Below are 15513 nucleotides of genomic sequence, written 5' to 3' on the forward strand. Positions count from 1 at the left end.
GCATAATTATGTATTTTCTTGTTGCTTACTACGATTTTTTCTACTTGAGTCTTGAGCCTAAGATTGTTGGCTCCATTGAAGTTCTTCGATAATTGATGTGGCGGCAATAAAAGCCTCGTCCGAATAAGTATATAACCAGATCAACGTTATATTTCTTGATCTCCTCAATTGGTTTCGAGGGTAATTGGTACTCATGTAATTTCGTCTCACCGGCCAGTATCAGTCGGATTTCACATTGTCCGCCCAAATGGGCAGCCCCGTTCCCTTTTCGGGGTTGGTTGACTCGAGAAAGAAGAAGCGCCACTCCCGATTGCCTCGATGCTAGATGCACATCCAACATTCACACGTAAGCAATGTGGACAGATAAAAGGCGTGCCAGCCACCCTGTTCCTTTCCCTTCAGCTTCAACCTCTTACATTGACAATGTTGCCTTCATCTGTGCGCACGGCTTTGGACCTTCAGAAGGCACTGAGCATGGCGCCCTTCCGCCTCCAGCAAATTGGAGATTGCAAGACGAGGGAGCATCTCTTCAAGAAGAAATACACATACGTTGATAGCGATGACAGCTACGACTCCAGCGACGAGGATGAGAGGCCCAGTACCCCGCCCAAACGTGTATCAGATCCTAACAAGGTCAGTTGTCCTTCATCGTAGATGATGTCTATTTCCTGATGCATATGGCAGCCATATGTCAGAGAACTCTGCGAGATCTACAAGGAGCATGGTTCAGACAGTTGGAACGATACAATGGATGCCCCTTTCCGGCTCACCGTTACTCGCCCTGGATGCGAATTCTCCGGAGACATAATCCCGAAGTCGGAGGAAGAGGATGAGGAGGCCATCGCGGAGCGTCTGATGAAGTGGTATGAACATGGTGCGATATCGGGCTTTGGAGACGTTCGCACGCAGGAGACCAAGGTTGATAAGGACATCCGAGACGCGCGCGAAATTCCCGCCTCTGAGTTCACAGTGTCGGACGGCCTCGTCCAGGAAATCAAGAAGCAATGGGGCGAGCACTTCATTCCCAGTGCGGTGCGCGTCGAGCCATACAAGATTCACATCTATGGCCCAGGCGGGCTGTTCGAGTTTCACAGAGACACTCCCGAGAGGGATCTTGTCGGGACATTCTTGGTTGGCCTCGGTGACAACTGCGAAGGTGGTTTATTGATCATTGGCCACGACGATTATTACGACCCATACTCCTATGGAGTTAAAGCGAATCCTGGCTCCTGGGCCGCATTCTATCCCGACGTTGTGCACTGTGTAAACAAGATCGAAAAGGGACATCGGGCAGTGATCGCATTCAAGGTCTATAGGACTGGTGACGCAGCGGCGGAGCGGATTGGGTTCCAAGCGAGTCCAGAGGCTGCCCTCCCTCAGCAGAAGATGGGGGACGTGCTAAGCAAAATGCAGCTACCCTTCGGTGTGCTCCTCGCACACAAGTACTGCATCGGGACCGTCGAGCTTAATGGGTTGGACAACATGCTGCACGCAGCCGCAGAGGTGATAGCGATGCGGAGGAATGCAAAGGTCCACTTCTTGCCCATACTCACAAAGCTCAAGGGCACCGCGTATCTCACGGACGACCGCCGGAATGATTCCATCAGCGCAACGGCGCCAGTGTACCCGCTCACCCAGGCGCATGTCGACGCGCTGCTCGCGAGAATCGCCGAGGACACAGAGACCTCGGGCGCGTTCGCAGAGTTCAGTGACGACCGGGCGTATCTGAAAGCACACCAGGATTCCGCATACGACGCTATAATCCCGGAACCAGAGCAGGACGTCATCGAGGTCCCAAATGCGGAGGAGTGGTTGACCGGCTTGAGCGGTGTACCATTCTATTCCGTGGACTTCACGAGGAGTACGGTTGTGTGGAAGAAGGGAGGCGAGAGCGGAGCAGAATACACAGGCAACGAAGCAAAGCCTTGGACAGAAGATAGCATCTATCTTTCGTATGCTATGGTGGTGCTCTCAAATGATCCTGCTCCTAAGGATCTTAACAGGAAAAGGGACGAGGAATAGATCACAGCACCTGTCCTTTCGTCTGTACATGGCTGAGAGTGGCATTACGAGGTCGGACACCTGCCTCACGCTTTCTAGTACTATATGTAAGGGTGTGAATTGCTAAATCTCGTACGGCACTTACCAACCATACACCATTAAGCCATGCGGATAGTTGGAGCCAATAGCTATGGGAAGAGTTCGTACGTTTTTTCTTAAAATGTAATTTGAAGTCGTTGCTATATGACAGTCACGAATGAGATAGTACACGCCATGCATGGGACAGTATCAATTTACCTTTGCAACAGCCTTATTGACTTCTTCTGCAAAATACTTCCTCCAATACTGCATTGCATTACGGATGCGTCGGCGACAATTCTTGCAGGCAGGCAATAGCGACTTAACGAAGCGGCATAAACCGAGTTCCGCATCTTCCAGTAGTGCATCTCCGGACGGGGTCGCCTCTAAGAGCTCCACAGTATACGATAGATAATCATTCTGATCAAGGACAAACCAGCGTCTAGGATGATTCCAGTGGGGAATCCTAACTTGAGTCGGATCTTCGCATTCATGGCAGTCGTACTCGTAAAGCTCGCTGGTTTGATATAAGCTATCGGAGAATGCGTCGACCGCTTTTAGAGCGGCGAGCCTGCATCGTTCCCGGTATTGCAATAGGTAAACGTATGCCGTGGCGGGGAGACTCGCCAACGTGCTCGATGGAGGAGTCAGCACTTCGTGTGGATAGCGGAGTGTTTGTCCGGCCGCTGCGCATGCCTCGTCCAGCAGCTTCAAATTGACCGCGACGGCATAAACGCCAACAGGATCCTCCTGTCCCAAGTCTGGATCCAGCAGCGCTTTCGTGCATACAGCCTGAACCCCTTCCATGTCGTACTTGACTCCTGCCGCTAGAACTGCTCCGACGTCCTCCAAATTATCTAGTTGAGGGTCGGGAACTGGGTAGCATATTCGGAATAGCTTGTCCAGCGTCCCAGAGTCTTCTGTAAGGGGGAGAATGGGATGGTTGTGCGCATCCAGAGGCTGGGGAAGCTGGAACATGGTCTCGAAGACGGGCAATGCTTCGGCGAGAATAATTTGTGGACACGAAAATCCAGTAGATAGTAGGAAAGAATCGTTCCTCCAAGTCCTTTTAGGTAGGTAGTAGAGTTGACACTAGCAGGGGCTATAGCCCGAGAACCGTTTAGGAAGCGTAGTTCGAACATGCCGACGGCAAGAACCGAAATCCCGGGACATGGAAATTGACACCGTCATCGATAGCAGCGCCGCGCGTATCGGTCTTCTTCTGTCGCGTCCTGCTCGTCTTTTGGTCTACACTGGCAACCATTCTTGGTATGTATGGACCTGCATAGACAGATATTTTCACTTTTCGGGGCGGATTGCGAACATTCGTATTGAAAACCGATTCTAATCATAATTTCTGTAATCAAGCCTCCGAACAAGAAAAGCGTTGGTCCGGAGACTACACAGCGACCACGGAAGTAAAAGCTTAATTCACTCTCGTCAAGTACGTGAGAGCCCTTTGTCCAGATCATGGTATACCGGTGAGCGGTAATGCTTACCTTCTATTCCACAGGATTCGATATTCTGAGGACGCAGCTACGTACGGCGTCAGAGCATGCTCTCATTATTTCCGACGGACATCTCGCTCTACATCCTATCATTTCTGTCCTTACACGACCTGCGATCATTGCTACTTGTATCGCGGGAGACTCACCACCTTGTCGCCGACAACGAGTCCACGGTATATCACCAAGCAGCTGTGTTTCACAAGTTCGTGTCGATCAGGAGCTCCCTCGAAGATGCGCTTCAAGTCGAGTCCCGCCGATGTGGTTGGTTAGAGGGCGCTCAGAGCTGGAAAGAACTGTGTACGTTCACCCGTTCAACTTGTGGCTGGGTTCTGACACAAGCTTGAAGGCCGGCGTTGGACGGAATTGGAGCGGAATTGGGACGGGAGGGGGTTTGTGCATGAAGGCGGGCATCAGGTCGGCGACTCGAACGGGATGGATGGGGTTTTGCACTTCAAGGTTGATGAAGAGCAAAGGACGATTGTCGCAGTATCGCGCTCTGGCGGCCTGACGGTCCGAGCCATGGAGGACAACCGAATTTTATGGAGTCTCGGTAACGTATGAATGCGCATCATATCATTTCCTATGTACTGACTGCAGTAATGCTTAGGACTACATTTTCCGCGCACGCTGCGAGCTGTCGAAGGGCTTCCTGGTATTTCCTAGCTCCCGCCATGGCCTTGAGATATGGCGGCGGACAGCCGATGTAGAACTCGGGTCTGATGTAATCGGAGAGACAGTGTTGTCGCCAATCAGTGGCCCGTCGCCTGCGGCTGCCCTTGACTTCCAGTTCGAAGCGTCCAAACTCGCCGCTTCGACACATCCAAGTGTCAATTCCGCCATGCGACTGCGCGGGCAATACACCCCGCATGCGTATCTTGGCCACCCGTTCGTCAACCTTGTCCGCATCTATCGCCTCCGGTTCCCAGTGCTCGCGCTGATGAGCGCGCTGGACCGCAACGCGGTGCTGATATTTGACGTGTGCGAGGGCGTCCTATTGCGTCGCGTCTCGTTTGAAGCCTTTCATCCTATCGGTGCGCCTCAAGGGTTCGAGTTCCCTAACGTGAACGACAGAGTAGTCATGGACATTGACTTATCAGACAAATACCTGTCGGTGTGTCTTCATTCAGCAGTCTTCATGGTGCCATGGCGGACGTCGGCACAGGACTCAGAGGGGCGAACGCGTGCCATGGTGCTCGCGGAGACCGACTTACCACAGGATCTACAAGATGCATCAATGCAACTAAGGAAAGTTACCGTTCCTAATCACCACATTAGCACCCGCCATTCGGACTGTCGGGTTGACGGGAACGTCGCGTGCGTTCCCGGTGCAGATGCAGTGGAGCAATTTGAAATTGTACCCCCATCTGCGAGCACCCGCCTGGCCAATAATAGTCAGGCTCTCGTCCCAATTGGTGCGCATCGTGTTCCGCCCTGTTTCGTCTCAGGTATGCTCCGTTTACAAAAATATCTTCTATATCTGACCTTCTCCCAGCACGAATGTCTCCTGATGGACGACACTTTGCCGCTGTGACGGTATTCGGGCTGCTGTATCTCGTTCCCAATTTCGCTCGTGTCGAACGGGGAGCCACTTCGTTTTCGGAAATTACGACACGGATATATATGGGTGAGTGGTTGAGAGATCTTGTCTGGGAGGAGCACCAGCAACGACGGCTAGTGATGAAAGCTGTAAGTGAGTTTCTGGCACGCATTTCACTCCTGACCAACAAATCCCAGGCATCCGAAGATATATTCATAGTCAATCTTGACGCATCCTTCCACTTCCCTCGGGAGCCCATGCCGTACGAGTTGCAGGACGACCGCGACACCTTCGCGAACGTGCGCATCTCGCACCTCAGCGATTTCAGCAACCCCACGCTGGGGTGGGCGCGCGAACGGGGCGTGGCGTTCAACGGCGTGCAACTGACACGCACTGCGGTCTGGATGGTGTGGGACCGCGCGCTGCTCGACGACACGGTGCGCAGGCGCGAACACCGCAGGAGGCAGCGAGAGTGGGAGGACAACGAGTCTACCGAGCCCCGTTCTTCGCGTGAGTTTTTTCGTATCTTACTTCGTGAGGCTTCGTGCTCATGCGACATGCGATCGCTACAGCCGGGAATGGTTCGCTCTGCTTCGCCAGTTTCGCCGCAGGGATGTGATCCTGCGCGTCCGCAGACTATCCATCGCCAGAAAAAAGTGTTATAGGGTCCGCGTAATTATCAATATCAATTTTAGAAAGGCAGAGTATATTTATGCCCGCATGTCGTCGTGCAGCCTGACTCCTGCTCACAACCTGTTTACATTCTTAGAATTATCACGCTAAGAATAATTGTTCTGGAGTACACTTTGTTCACTTTACAGTGCGCACAGCTGGCTTCCGTTCGTTGAATGCTAAGCGGATAGTCATTAGAGATGAATCACGCTCCTCAGGCGGGTGAGACGACGTAATCACATGGTGCGCCGCGAACGCGGATGTGGCACCTCCTGATCATAAGTACCAAGTACTTCTACCACAGCGGCCGCCAGACCAACCCCCCCCCCTCTCGAATCGTAACTTCGTGCACTCGCCAGAATTTCGTCAGAGACACGAATTATGTTCCCCGCATCTGTGCGTACCGCCTTCCACCTGAAGAAGGCCATAGAATTAGCCGCAAAGCGTCTGAAGCCGATAGGAGTATGCGAGACCAAGCAAGATTTATTCAAAGCGGAATACGAGCCCGAAAAGATGGATGACGAACACGACAATGGTGGGGGTGAGCAGAAGAGCTCTGCCCAGAACAAGGTCTGTCTGTCCTTTTCACACCAATCTTTGGTCCAAGACATAGCTGAGCGGTGATATCTGAATCTAGGCCCTCTTGAAAGAGCTTGCAGCCATCTATAGGAATGACGGACGAGATTATTCGAGTGGAGTGTTGGATGCGCCGTTCATCCTTACCATCACTCGTCCCGGTTGCGAATTCTCTGGTGAAATTCTATCCCGCTCAGATGAAGGCAGCAGAGGAACGAATAGCAAGGATGGAACGCCAAGCCCTGATGCCACCAGCCAGGACCCAGTTACGGAACGGCTCAAGAAGTGGTTCGAAAACGGCGCCGTCTCAGGCTTCGGGGACGTCCGTGCACAGGAGACCAAAGTCAATGCGAATGTCCGGGATGCACGCGAGATTCCTGCATCGGAATTCAGCGTTTCGCCCAATCTTATTGAGCAAATTCAAAAGTGCTGGGGTGACTATTTTGTCCCCAGCTCTGTGCGCGTTGAGCCGTACAAGATCCACATGTACGGCCCCGGCGGACAGTTCAAAGCCCACAAGGATACGCCGGAGAGGAACCTCGTTGGCACCTTCCTCGTCGGACTTGGGGACACAACCCGAAAGGGGTGTCTCTTCATTGGCAATCAGGTTTACGATTCCTACAGGAACTCGGGACATAAGGCGACGTCAGGTAGTTGGATTGCTTTCCACCCTGACACCAAGCATGCAGTCGCGCAGGTCAAAGACGGGTACCGCGCTGTAATCGCATTTAAGCTTTTCCGTAAGGAAATAGAAGAGGTGAAGCAGACGTCCGTTATACACAAGAAGATGGAAAAAGTCTTGGAAAGGATGCAGGCCCCGTTCGGCCTGCTCCTCGCACATGAATACTGCATGGGAACTACCGTGCTCAGCGGTTTAGACAACATCCTGAACGAGGCCGCTCAGGCAATAGCGCTGACGAAGAATGTGAACGTACACTTCCTCCCAGTACTCACGAAGTTCAATGCCCAAGCAAGCTCAGGCGACACGGTTGACATAGATGAGTTCGACGTCGATGCGAAAGTTTATCCCTTCACGCAGACCCATGTTGACGCATTGCTAGAGGTGAAACAGAAGGCTTCGTCGGAGAGCGACCCTTCCAGCGACGAAGATGAAGACAGGCAAGGTTCACGCATGGATCCTGACAAAACCGAATGGCTGGTCAACGCGTTTGACATTCCGTTCTACTCCATTGATTTTGACAAGACTGCTGTGACTTGGTCGCGCTTCGAGGATGAAGGTGCCGAGTACACGGGAAATGAATCCAGGCCATACACCGAAGATAGCATCTACTTCTCCTACGGAATGGTCGTACTTCCGGATGTGCGAGGACAGAAGAGGGCACGGGATGAAGATGGAAATAGTGGTATTGCGGGACCGTCTAAGAAGCGTGTATGAGATTCTAGATCCGAACTATTCCATTATGAGCCACACAATTATACGGACAGCCTGACCTCGCCTAGAAGGACCTGGCGCTGTAAGAGAGTGTCGTCAATCTCTTCTACAGTCCCCCAGAGTTTCTTCAACTTTTCAATGAGATCTACAATGCTTCCAGCCCGGAGCTGCAGAATCTATCAGTCGCTCTGGCACCGTGCAGAGGACGCTTCCTTACCATTTCGTGAATAGTCCTGTACGCATTGTACAATGCACCCACAACCCAGCTACTTACCATGGGTGGTTAGTCTACTGTCCTGTGTGCGAGACAAGTTGGAGTTACATGCACGTATGATGCACACTCGTGGCCTCTCCTGCGAAGTGGACCCCGCCACCAGGTGGCTTCGTTACCTCCGGATATAAATCCTTGAACTGGCCGGGCCCGAAAAGAGCGAAGGCGCCTGCAAAACAGTTGTGAGCAGGCGGGTCTAAAAGAAGTTCAAAGGCCGACCTCCAGATTCAGGAGAATTATACCAGCTGTATGTACCATGGTCAACATATAACTTGGGCAGAAAGGTGGCGTCCGTGATGCCGTGGATGTCTGCAAGGTCTCTTAGGATGACATCAATCATTATCTGCTCGCTCTTGATCTTTGTGGGGTCGTTAGGCCCCAGAAAGTCTGCACCTGTCTGGGAAAGGCCCCAAAGCGCAATGCATCCTGCGCCCAGGTGTAGCTGACGATTATGATACTATCAGGGCCGCCCATACTGTAAGACGGGTATACGACCGTTCGTGATGGCCTGTTAGTGGAGGAAACCCTACCCAATTGTCCCATCTTCTCCCACCATCGGCTTTTGAATTTTAGCCCAACTTTCACGGCACAATCATAGTGGAGGACATGCATCGCAGTTTGGAAGTCCCACGAGAGTTTGCACTTGGTTGAGTCCACCATTCGAAGGAACGGAAGCGGGATAGTAGAGATGACGTGATCATAGATACGACTCTTGGATTCGCCATGAATCGATACAGTGACAGATGGTCGGCGTCCGGTACCAGACTCGAAAGGAGAGATCGCTGTGACACATTTTCCCTGCGACAGTACATTAGGCGGCAGCTTCTTGATCATATTTTGAGCTATCAGCTGGACGCCGCCCCTAGGAGATTGTAAGTCTCGCCCAGTAGAAAAATTAGGAAGGGAACATACTGTACACAGAATCATTTAACATTGGTGCAGTACTCGAAGTCGAGTGAATCAATGACAGTTTCCGTCGGAGCACAATCATAGAGATTCAATGCCGATGTGAAGGTCTCTAGGTAATTCATAAGCTGGCAATCATGGCATAAATTAATGCAACATCACAGGAGTTAAGAGAAATGTGCACCCTGTCTGAATACTTGGGATTGACAAATTTCATGTATTCTCGTGTCGAGTACTCATCGTATCTCATCAGCTCCTTCCAGCCAGCACCAAAGTAACTTTCCAAGAGAGTCCTGAAGTGACTGATCGCGCTATCCTTCATGATGTTAACACTGTTGGGAGGATCCACTCCAGTTTCGTATGGGTCCACGTCTGGGGTCGATGCGAGTTCGTCATTGGTAAGAATTCTGTCGTTGTACAAGTTCCGGTTCTGAGGATGAAGATATAGGGGAGACGCAGCTGGTTTTCCTCTTTGATATCTAAAAGATCCATGAGCTTGAACACGCGGTCCATGAACGGAATTTGAGGTATTTATTCGCAGAGCCCCTGAAGTAGTACGTGTAAAGCCTTCCTCCCATACGGTTGGAATTCACCTCCAAAATCTCGTAGGTCAGTTCCGGGTCACGGTCGCCTTTCAGAGATTGCAGTATAAGAACCGCATACAGGCCAACAACTCCGCCCCCCACGATGCCAACTCGAGGTGGCCCCCGAGAACGTGGCTTTGGGGGTAGAGGAAGGTAGATGGGCGGAGGTAGAGGCAAGGGGAATTGATGGCTATCATCCGGCCGAGGCGAACTTGGAGTGGCATCCAAACTCCATCGGGGTATTCTACGAGCGGATAGATCTCGGTATGAGAGCATGTGAAGATGAGTGTAATTGTTTGGAACAGGCGGTGAAGCTGTATGGTTCACCAACGTTAAGCCTTTAGACCTTGGGTATTGACTGACAACAGTCCCCCACCAACCTGTGGGAAAAGGTATCAGTACCTGCGAGCCACGGAGGTGCCTGAAGGCACATAAGCGCGGTCCAGAAGTTCCCCTTCAATTCTGCAATCAAGGATTGTGGTTCAACGACACGTTCCTTTGGGAAGATAGTGGTCGCCGACCAATTACCAAGATCCTTTTGTTGGAAACAAGGTGGGGAATGACGCGTTCGGAAACCTGGCTGTCACAGATCAGCATCAATGGGAGTAAAATAGCTCTAATAAACGACCCGAATTATCGCTACCTAAAGCAGAGCGGAATGTAAGTCGCCTGTCGTGGGTATGAACTCTTTCCTCGGCAAACGGGCCAGACGCTTCAGAATCTTATCCATCTTTCTCATCTGATGTTGAACTGAGTGCCCTTGAACCTATTCACTGATACATACCTATTGCATAGCGATGCTGCCCCGAGTGGTTCTCATTAGACAGAGCTACCCTGTATCTGGTAATAAGCTGGCCGTAACTTCCATAACGGTCGACCTCGTTGAAAGCAAACATTGTCGCATTCAAGTTCATGTGCGAGCAGCTACTGTATCTCTCGCCAGTCGTTGCGCTCTTCCTTCCTTTAGCAGCTCTTCTGCGGAGATGCTACACAACTCTAACCTTCCTGGAGTGGATAAGTCAGTACGGTTCGACGCATTACATTCCGAGTCTTGGTCACGGTGCTCAAATGGCTTGGGGCTGGTTCGGAAACTTCGAGGCCGGTATGGGCGTCAAAGCCGTCGCCTTTCAAAACTAATAAGAACAAATAAACGAGGGCTGACTTGATCACCAAGTCAGCCCGACTCGGAGGCTATGGCATCATGTCCATCATGCCGCAAGCTCCTGCACCTTTCGACGCGCGTACGGCGGATGTGATAGTGCGTTCGTCAGATGCGGTCGACTTCCGCGTTCGCAGCAGGATCCTCTCCGAAGCCTCTCCGTTCTTCGAAACCATGTTCACTCTTCCGCAGAAAGACGGAACTGAAATTTCAGAAGATTCCCTTCCAGTAGTAACGGTCACCGAGGATGCCCAAGTATTGGACAAGCTTCTCCGCATCTGCTATCCTATTGTCAAGCCACCGTTGTCAGACCTGGAGGAGATCGAGGAAGTCTTAGCCGCATCAATCAAGTACGACATGGAGTTCGCGAAGTCGTATTGCGTCAAGGCGCTTTTGGACTCGTCAGACACGCACGAGCGCTCTCTTACAGTCTATGCTATCGCAATCAAGCTCAGGCTACCCACTGAGGCTCATACGGCTGCGAGGCAATGTCTATCATACGCATTTAACTCGTATGGTACACCAGCAAGGGCGCTGGATAGTGTCTCTGCAACTTACCTCTATCGGCTTATGCAGTATCGAGACCAGTGCCGGAGGATTGCCGTCGTGTGTGTTCAATCCTTTTGTCCCAATCGATATCGTCTCCCCTACGGTTGCGACGATTGTATGGAGCTAATGTGGACCACCCTCAGGCTGGAGGGAGTTTCGAGTGGACGAGGAATGCTACCGTAAATATGCTCTGAAAGAGGTGGAGACCACACCGTGCGGTGCCGCCATTCGCAAGAGTAGGCTCCTGGACTTGACAGAGGTATTAGCCCCCCACGAAAAGCCAGACTGTCTGGAGTGTTTGGATCAAGTACTATGGGCTCTACGTGATATCAAGGAGGAGTTGGCGGCTGATATAGATGGCAGCATCGCATCCGTGAGCTCCGTTATGTTTGTGTAGCATACATGTATAGCTGATGCTCTTGGTTCTAGGTTGAGCTTAAACTCTCTCTATGAGGCGCATTGTGGGTGCCTCGTGAATTATTCACCGTACGACGCTTTTCCTGTGGAATGTGGAATTGCTTGACGGACTCCGCTCTTTAGGCGACTGATATCACTTCAGAACAGTGGCAAAATCCTCTGATCTGATCCAAATGCTTTTGACGAGTCAACGACGAACGTGCGCGGATGCCAGCAGCACTTCGTGTGCATGAACAGTTTATGCATATTTTCACTGTTTCGCCGACGTAGCTGCGAAATAACACAAACTGAGAGTTGCCCCACATGAGATCGCAGCGTGTTCTCTGAAAGTGCCATCGTTGCCCAGTGGCACTGTACATACTAGCTACATTCCCGAAACTGTCCAAATTGAACTCCGGCAGTTCCCAGCACAGCCCTGCAACAGCCTGCAACGGCCCAGCGTTGGTCCAGCACTCGAGCTCTTTTTCATGATCGGACACGGTTTGGGGCCAGAGCTGCATCTCGCCAGCTCGCGGTACACACACATGCATATGGCCTGTGTTGCAGCGACTTTCTGCGTTGTGCTACGTTGGCACTTACGACCATGTTTCTCGAGGCCGCTCCGCCCTTTAACCAAGCTACTGCAGATGTCACATTTCGGTCTTCCGACAATGTGTGCTTCCGTCTCCACAAAGTCATTCTCTCTCTGGCGTCGCCCGTGTTCGAGGGAATGTTTACCATTCCTAGGCCTGCACATGGCAACGACCAGCCCATCTCGGTGGCCGAAGACTCACAGACACTAGACAAGCTGTTCCGCATACTGTATCCAATACCCGATCCGCCACTAGAGACGTCAGCTGAGGTGGGCGCTGTTCTAGCGGCGGCGTTGAAATACGACATGGATTCGGCGATCACCGTTTGCAAGAGGGCGCTACTCGATCCTGCACTACTCCGCAAGGACCCATACGGCGTCTACGCTGTCGCGCTCGATCTCGACTTAGAGGACGAGCTGCGTACGTCGTTGAGCCACATCTTGCACTGTCCGTACGATCTACCTAAAGGGCCGTCCACGGCTCTTTGGACTATACCTGTCACATTGCAAAATTGGTTCGTCCAGTATCGCGCGGATTGCAAGGCGGCTGCGATTGAGGCCGTTTCATCTTACCTCCAACGTGCTCATGGCGACCGTGGTGCTTTTCACTACGAATGTGCCCCGTGCGCCACCTACGATGGCACGTCTATAGGGCCAATGGATTTCTCCCTTCGGGAGGATCACTATGTTGCACACTCCACCGACATTTTGAGTGCAACTCCATGTGGTGCCGCATTGTTGGAGGACAAGGAACTTGGGTCGACCGTCTTTGCAGTGGGGGAGAATACCGCAGTGTGCGAATCGTGTCGCCAAGGTCTCAGGGAGGCCATGGTAGAAATGCAGACGCGTATCGCACAGGAGGTGGACAAGGCTATTGCACAGGCGAGTTTCTTGGACGTTACATCTTGGTGTAGCTGTCGAGATTCTGAATGTAACTCACACAGAAGAGCATCCGACCTCCATATAGCACTTAGACGACTCGTGAGCTTTCTCATATTTATTAGACGGCATGGTATGTGGTTTCTAGTCTCAGATGGCTTTCTCGCTGACCAGGAAGAAGGCCCTTTTCTCTCTTCTGATTAGTGCATGTCTACACTTGGTTTCCCGTGTCGCTTTCCTCAAGCTTGAGCATACTCCCACCACTCACCACTCGATGTATATGGTACAACAATACCTGTAATACGCTCATGGCGCGGTAATCCGTGGGGGGACATCCTCTTCCGGAACCGTGTGGTTGTCTCTGTCTGGGTCTCCCTTTTCTTGGATTGCTGGTCCAGCCATCACCGGCTTCTTAGAGTTTCTTGCGTGGATTGATCGCTTACGCTTTCCGGAAAGGGGTAGCGATGATACCAACTGTATGGAGGACTCTGGTTCGAATATATTCCTCCTCTCACAACACTCGTGAAATCGGAATATCGCTCCTGCAGACGTAACCTCTGGAGGCAGCGGCACTACTGCTACAAGTCCAACATCGCAGATGCGGTGCAGATGAAAATGGGTGAGCACCGTCGCGGTTGTTGGTGATAGTTTGTGGTGGTGATTTGAGCGTCTGTCCGAGAAGGCATGAGGATCTGGGTTGCCGACAGAGAACTATTCGGAAACTTCCGCTACTCGTGAGCGATGAACGCGACTAGTACCAAACTCACTCTCACTCACTCATCCGCATTATAACGTCTCCTCATGTCTTCTGAGGCACCTTTTCCTTTCAATCAGCCCTCAGCGGATGTCGTTCTCCGCACGTCGGACGATGTGGATTTCCACCTGCACAAACTCATCCTTTCCCAAGCATCGCCCTACTACTCCCATATGTTTACCTTGAGGCAGCCACCGGGTAATGATGATGAGCCGGTTCGCGTCCCCGAGACCTCGCAGATTCTAGATAAAGCACTTCGCATTATCTATCCCGTACCTGATCCACCGCTGGCGGCATTGGGCGACGTAGCTGCTCTTCTAGAGGTGGCGACGAAGTACGACTTCGACGCAATCACAGCTTATTGTGCGAAGGCACTGCTAGACCCCGAGTTGATCCGTAAGGATCCGTTTGGCGTCTATGCGGTCGCGTATGATTTCAAGTTGGAGGAGGAGATACGTATCGTGGCGAAGGAGACCCTACGCTATCCATACGACCCATCCGCTCAGCCGTCCAAGGCACTGATAACAATTCCTGCCACCGCATATATCTGGTTGATGCAGTATCGTGAAAGGTGCAAGGAGGCGGCGGTCGCAGTGATCTCCCAGATGAAGGAACCCGACTACGAGTTCGATGATTTGGATTATCGCTGCCCGGTGTGCGATGGCACAAGGGCTCACGTGTGGAGATCATTAATATTCTACGTTGACGCAGAAGGCTACATCTCACACGCTACCGAGGTGCTGAATGACACGCCATCCGCTACGGCTTTCCTGGAGGATACAGAGCTCGGATCGACCGTGTTTGTGCGAAATAAGCCGCAGTGCCAGGCCTGCCTTCCGGGAATTAGAGATTCCATGCGGAATCTACAAGTGGTGCTCGCCAAAGATATCGATTGTGCAATCTCGGAGGTAAGTTTCGTCGTAGTGCACGATATCTTCACTGACATTTTGGTAGCAGCAAGAACTCCAGATTGCTTTTGAACCCGCCCATTAGATCAGACAGGTCGTTTAATGTGTGCAATTCCCGCCTGCGGCCCATAGCCGATTGATCTTGAGCAGGAACTGTCATTGTGCGATAACCATTCACTACCTTTCAAAGATATACTCTGACGATGCTCAGAGATAACTTGTTGCCCCGGGGCGACGACGACGCCTACATTCGTTCAATTGACTCTGTTTTTGGAGGAACAAGAATTTGGATGTTCATTTTCGCTAATGATTCCTTCCGCGTGGTTAATACCTTGCACTTTCATCATCTCTATTATGATGTTAGGTCCGCCTAAGCAGACCGTAGTAAGGCTCAGCAGTCATAATTCCGACTGTCTTGAAACCCATTTCGTCAACGGCGCCGGGTGACAAGTGGTTGTTAACACCTGTTAGGATCCGAGGGCAAGGTCACGTCAAGGCAAAGTCAAGGTCAATCCTTTGACATCAGAACCGGCCCGGGCGCGCTTGGGCACTATGTTACCCTTGGGGTCTGGTTGTTGCAGTTGTTGCGGCCCATCTCTTGAGCTATATGCCGTGAATTTGACGCGCTCTCGACGCTGTGTGTTCCAGCTGTAGCTGTTCGCGACTATGAATCACAAGTTGTAGATCTGGAAGCCTGGAATTTGGTACAGTTCATTGGCAGTTTCACTCTTTCACAGGTTCACTACCGTT

The 15513-nt window shown here is 51.7% G+C and overlaps 8 protein-coding genes across 8 annotated transcripts; 6 read left to right on the forward strand and 2 right to left on the reverse strand.

Annotated features, from left to right (window-relative positions):
- Positions 1-423: 423 nt before the first annotated feature.
- On the forward strand, positions 424-2022 carry SCP_0601330 (hypothetical protein; the record flags this gene model as incomplete). Its single annotated transcript, XM_027759267.1, has 2 exons — positions 424-633; positions 685-2022. 2 exons carry the CDS (start codon positions 424-426, stop codon positions 2020-2022), a joined length of 1548 nt encoding a protein of 515 aa, XP_027615068.1.
- Positions 2023-2216: 194 nt separating this feature from the next.
- SCP_0601340 (hypothetical protein) lies at positions 2217-3057 on the reverse strand (the record flags this gene model as incomplete). The annotated part of the gene is made up of 2 exons (XM_027759268.1): positions 2217-2240; positions 2299-3057. The coding sequence occupies 2 exons, from the start codon at positions 3055-3057 to the stop codon at positions 2217-2219; spliced, it is 783 nt and encodes a 260-aa protein (XP_027615069.1).
- Positions 3058-3634: 577 nt separating this feature from the next.
- On the forward strand, positions 3635-5743 carry SCP_0601350 (hypothetical protein; the record flags this gene model as incomplete). Its single annotated transcript, XM_027759269.1, has 7 exons — positions 3635-3884; positions 3934-4142; positions 4195-4618; positions 4685-5032; positions 5080-5273; positions 5322-5634; positions 5697-5743. The coding sequence occupies 7 exons, from the start codon at positions 3635-3637 to the stop codon at positions 5741-5743; spliced, it is 1785 nt and encodes a 594-aa protein (XP_027615070.1).
- A 434-nt stretch (positions 5744-6177) lies between these two features.
- Positions 6178-7768, forward strand: SCP_0601360 (hypothetical protein; the record flags this gene model as incomplete). The annotated part of the gene is made up of 2 exons (XM_027759270.1): positions 6178-6366; positions 6434-7768. 2 exons carry the CDS (start codon positions 6178-6180, stop codon positions 7766-7768), a joined length of 1524 nt encoding a protein of 507 aa, XP_027615071.1.
- Positions 7769-8959: 1191 nt separating this feature from the next.
- Positions 8960-9264, reverse strand: SCP_0601370 (hypothetical protein; the record flags this gene model as incomplete). The annotated part of the gene is made up of 2 exons (XM_027759271.1): positions 8960-9070; positions 9127-9264. 2 exons carry the CDS (start codon positions 9262-9264, stop codon positions 8960-8962), a joined length of 249 nt encoding a protein of 82 aa, XP_027615072.1.
- Positions 9265-10736: 1472 nt separating this feature from the next.
- Positions 10737-11687, forward strand: SCP_0601380 (hypothetical protein; the record flags this gene model as incomplete). The annotated part of the gene is made up of 4 exons (XM_027759272.1): positions 10737-11197; positions 11262-11293; positions 11378-11607; positions 11664-11687. 4 exons carry the CDS (start codon positions 10737-10739, stop codon positions 11685-11687), a joined length of 747 nt encoding a protein of 248 aa, XP_027615073.1.
- A 547-nt stretch (positions 11688-12234) lies between these two features.
- SCP_0601390 (hypothetical protein) lies at positions 12235-13305 on the forward strand (the record flags this gene model as incomplete). The annotated part of the gene is made up of 4 exons (XM_027759273.1): positions 12235-13016; positions 13081-13104; positions 13167-13234; positions 13283-13305. 4 exons carry the CDS (start codon positions 12235-12237, stop codon positions 13303-13305), a joined length of 897 nt encoding a protein of 298 aa, XP_027615074.1.
- A 597-nt stretch (positions 13306-13902) lies between these two features.
- Positions 13903-14848, forward strand: SCP_0601400 (hypothetical protein; the record flags this gene model as incomplete). Its single annotated transcript, XM_027759274.1, has 2 exons — positions 13903-14763; positions 14813-14848. 2 exons carry the CDS (start codon positions 13903-13905, stop codon positions 14846-14848), a joined length of 897 nt encoding a protein of 298 aa, XP_027615075.1.
- Between the last annotated feature and the right edge of the window lie 665 nt (positions 14849-15513).

Source organism: Sparassis crispa (genome assembly GCF_003851025.1).
Source record: "Sparassis crispa DNA, contig_000005F, whole genome shotgun sequence".
In the NCBI taxonomy this organism is placed as follows: Eukaryota; Fungi; Basidiomycota; class Agaricomycetes; order Polyporales; family Sparassidaceae; genus Sparassis; species Sparassis crispa.